This window comes from Mesitornis unicolor, unplaced genomic scaffold (genome assembly GCF_000695765.1).
Source record: "Mesitornis unicolor isolate BGI_N332 unplaced genomic scaffold, ASM69576v1 scaffold5713, whole genome shotgun sequence".
Classification (NCBI taxonomy): domain Eukaryota; kingdom Metazoa; phylum Chordata; class Aves; order Mesitornithiformes; family Mesitornithidae; genus Mesitornis; species Mesitornis unicolor.
The window spans coordinates 68,121-72,132 of NW_010173866.1; the positions used below are offsets into that span (position 1 = coordinate 68,121).

The following is a 4,012-nucleotide window of genomic DNA, read 5'->3' on the forward strand; positions in this document are numbered from 1 at the left end:
AGATAGGATGGTCTTGAATACCAGCATTGTAACTTAAAAATAGAGCAAGTCCTTTTGCAAAATGGAGTAGCCAGTTTCTTTCCTTTTATGCTGGTGTCCTGTGTCTCCTAGGACGCTGTTCCTGAAAATAATAAAATGCCTGCTTTGTTTCTGGGTCCTGCTTCCATCTTCTGCTTTAACCATAGGATAGTTTTATCTGTTTTAAGGATAAATACCTTCATGGACAGAATATGCTTACTATGTGTAGAGCAACCTATCACTTCCTTTCTCTCAAAGTGTGGTGTATAGATTGTGTTCGTGTTTCTACATTTGCTACATCTTCCACTTCTCATTTATTCTGAAGTGTTTTAGCAGCAGGGAACATCTGTCACAAACCCAAATGTTTATATTCACACAGATTGGCAGTGGTGTCAGCTCCTTAAAGTGATGTTCTTCAGGATCTCTTTGTAAGCAGATGCACCACGACTGGAAAATTTTAATAATTGAGTTAAGTACAATTAAGGTATCTGAAATATGTTTGAGTTACTGAAGCAGTATTCAAGATTGTGGTGCTTTTTATGAAAATACAATTGCTTGTATTTTGCATTAAAAATATATGCTAAAGTCATGTCTAGAAATTTGAGCAAAATTGTCTGCAAACTATACAGTGAGCAATGTCTTCATAATGCTTAAATGGGGGGTTGTGCTTAAGATTGTTGATTTATTATTAAATTAGATGTATTAATCTCGAGAAGTGCAGTTTCTTCACGGATTTTCCTCATGGACTTTCCTTTTTCTTAACAGCACTTTTAAAGGTTTGATTAGATAAAAACAGTTTCATCTATTCCCTTGCAAAAACACCTACCACTTGTCCTGGTTTTGCTGGGACACGGTGGTACAGCAGCCGGCCCAAAAGGAGCTGTGGCGTTATGAAAGTAATATTTTGTATTTCAGTTGCAAAGATGGAACTCAGTATCTCTGCTACTCCATGCTGTCGAACAGGCAGAGGACTTCTAGTTCAATGTAAACATTGCTCAGTTTGATCTTCTGTAGAGAAGTGTTGGACTCTGATGCCGGTTGTCACAGTAGCATCCTGGTGTTCATTATGAGAGAGCTGCTCTTCCTCGAGGAGAAAGGAAAGAAGAAAAAGGCAGAGGGGATTTCTGGTCTTTAAAATCTGTCACAGAACCACTAGTTTTAGTATTAAGTTTTATTCAGTAAAACGTGTCCTTCATCTTTTTAAAAGGACCATAGAATCTTGTAGTTCACAGGTCTTAGTTTAGTGTCACTCAGACTTTGTTTTAAGCAGTCTTTTCAGTCATTCTTTCCTCTTCTGTGGCTCTGCATACCGTTTCCTTCATTATTTGCCTACAGTGTTTTCGGTGCCGCCTTGTCACCTGCATCTTCCCAAACCTCATTTTTTTCTCATTATAAGGTGTCATCACCCTTTCTGTTTCTGTAGACCAATTCTCCTTCTCTAATATCCTTCTCTCTCTCTTCTTTTGCCTTCTCTGAAAAATGGATTTCTCTCTCTCATACCCCTTGCACTCCTCACACTCATTGATAAAGGCAGAAGTCAGGTAATTTATGCCAGAGATGGTGTTGGGGATCAGCATAGCTTTATGGTTGGGTGCTAAGGCAGCCCATGCAGCCTGCAGCTGTCTGTGAGGCAAAGGTTGGGTTCATGCTACAGAATTTCCTGTAGATTTCTCATATATACCCAAATGGCTCTAATCACTGCTCAGCTGCCATCTTCATTTGAGGTTCAGCTGTTGGCTGCTGGAAGGAGTGAGGCGCTTTCCTCTTCATTCCTTTCCTTACCTGAAAACATACTGACTTCTTTGGAGAGCTTTCTCATTTAAGTAAGTGCAACAAATCCTGGAAAATACCATCCGTTTTTAAGATCTTATCCATGGTCTATTACTTTTGGGTTTCCCCTGCCTTATTCCTCTGAAATGTTGCATGTTAGCTTTCATGAATTACTATCATCAGTTATGAAACTGTTCTGTTTTGAAATGCAGATATTTCTCATAGAAAGGGGCAGAATTTATCTTTTCCAGCTGCTCAGGTAACAACCTCAGATAAGTTGCTCTCTGTCTTTGGTAGCTGTGCTGTACTCTTCACTGCAACAGTCTTTAATCACATTTTAGGCTGATGAAGGACTTCAGTTTTATGTTTTTAGGAAAGTATAGGGTATTGCCACTGTTGATTAATGCAGAAACTGAAGTACCCTGTGGAGCTGCATGTTCAGAGCAGAAGCACCAAATGATCTTCCTTTGCCGTCTGTAACCAAGTGTGATACCCAGGATTAACCAAGAGCCACAGGAAATGAATGTAAGACAGAATTGACAGAAAATGGAAAAAAATATACAAGTCCAGCATCTTTTCTTAAGATGTGCAGTTTTCCAGAAGGATCTTGGTTTGATGTGCGGAAGAAAGTTGAAACCTGGTTCAGTTTTGCTCTGTGCTAGCAAAAAGTTGTCAGACAGTGAAGATTACCTGCACAGGCTGCAGGTGAATATGAGCAAGGTGGAAATGGGTGCAACCAGATTTCCCTGTTACATTTTCCCCACTCCTTAACTGGAGACTGTTTCAAGCTTGCTTTTGCTTTTGCTCAAGATGCTCAAGCTTGAGGCATCTTCAGCTCTTTATGCATTGACTAGGAAAAAAATGGATATGGCTTGGACATTAAAAAGAAGAATAATTCTCAGTTTTATTGCTGTGCTCTGATCAGTAGCTTTCCAGGTGCATTATAAAAGATGCTAATATTTCAAAAATCTTTTAATTTGGCATGGCCATCTTGACACAGGGTCTGTTTCTAAAACATGTTGAACACGGGCATCTTCTGACTTGAAAAAAAAGAAAGAGAAAAAAGAGCATAAAACAATAAAACCTAGCCCTGTGGGTGGAATGCTTCATTATAGTAGTTGTGGGGTTTCTTTTTAATTATATGTAGTAAAATACTTGCGGATGAGACCCACTCTTTGGAGAAGGGGATGAGAAAAGTTCCCTTGCCTGAGGGCCAGCATTGGAAATATAAACCATAGTAAGCTGGCATGATGCTTTTTTTGATAATAGCAATGTCACCAGTGATCTAATGATGACTTGTCCTCCCCTTTAATGATATGTTGTCTTGCGGTTAATGGCGTGCATGGTAGCAGATGTAAAATATTTTGAAAAATATTTTATTTATTGTAAAATATTTTGATGGAAGACACAAACAGTTTCCCATATAATAAACTGCTTTTCTGTAGAGCCTGCATTCCCTCAACCAGATCTGGTGGTGTCTGCTTTTCCATGGGCAGGGTTGTATCTACAGAGGTTGGCTTGTGGTGCCACAGAGTGTGTCCCAGCAGTTCTGGTGCTGATGCATTACAGTGGTGTTGGACCTCCATCGCAGCATGTTGTGTTCTGTGGGGTTGCTTCGGAGAGCAACCTTAGGAGATGCAAGACTGTTGCTCAACAAAACTCACCTTCTTCCCCCTCTCTCCTTTTCTTTACAGAAAATACCAGAAGGGAACGCGAGTACGCCTGAGGCTGCTGGATCTTGAACTCACGTCGAGGTTCTTGGGTGCAAAAACTGATACGACTTTGCTAGAAGCTGATGCGGTGCTTTTAGGGCTGGTGGAAAGCAAGCAAGCAAAGCAAAAGGAGTAAATTTCCTGTAAATAAGTGCACTTTGTGCTCCAGAGCAAATTACACAAATGAAATGTTACCTCAGGAAATAAATGAAAAGTTTCTCTCTGCTTGGTTATGTAATTAATGAGATCAATAAACAACAGTAAGCTCATCATACCTGATTCTTGCCCCTTTTTTATCCACTCATCTTTCTAGCTCTTTGCCTTCAGATTTGAATGTGAAAACTAAGTTCAGTCACATTGAATCCTGTAGGTAATATTAGTTGAATGTTTGCATATTCTTGTATAAAGAATTCCAGATTTTGTCTTCCCATCCCAAAGGGATGTTGATCTAACATGTGGTACTTCCATGGAGAAAGTCCCAAGCTGCTGTCATGGTGCTCCTTCCAGTACAG

At 39.8% G+C, this 4,012-nt stretch overlaps 1 protein-coding gene across 1 annotated transcript in view; it reads left to right on the forward strand.

Moving 5' to 3' along the window:
* Positions 1–3,760, forward strand: part of MRPS28 (mitochondrial ribosomal protein S28) — a 57,280-nt gene extending 53,520 nt beyond the window's left edge. The window contains exon 2 of the mRNA XM_010180859.1: positions 3,483–3,760. Within this exon, the coding sequence (XP_010179161.1) occupies positions 3,483–3,636 (154 nt within the window). The 3' untranslated portion in view covers positions 3,637–3,760. The remainder of the gene's footprint in view (positions 1–3,482) is intronic.
* Positions 3,761–4,012: the final 252 nt, after the last annotated feature.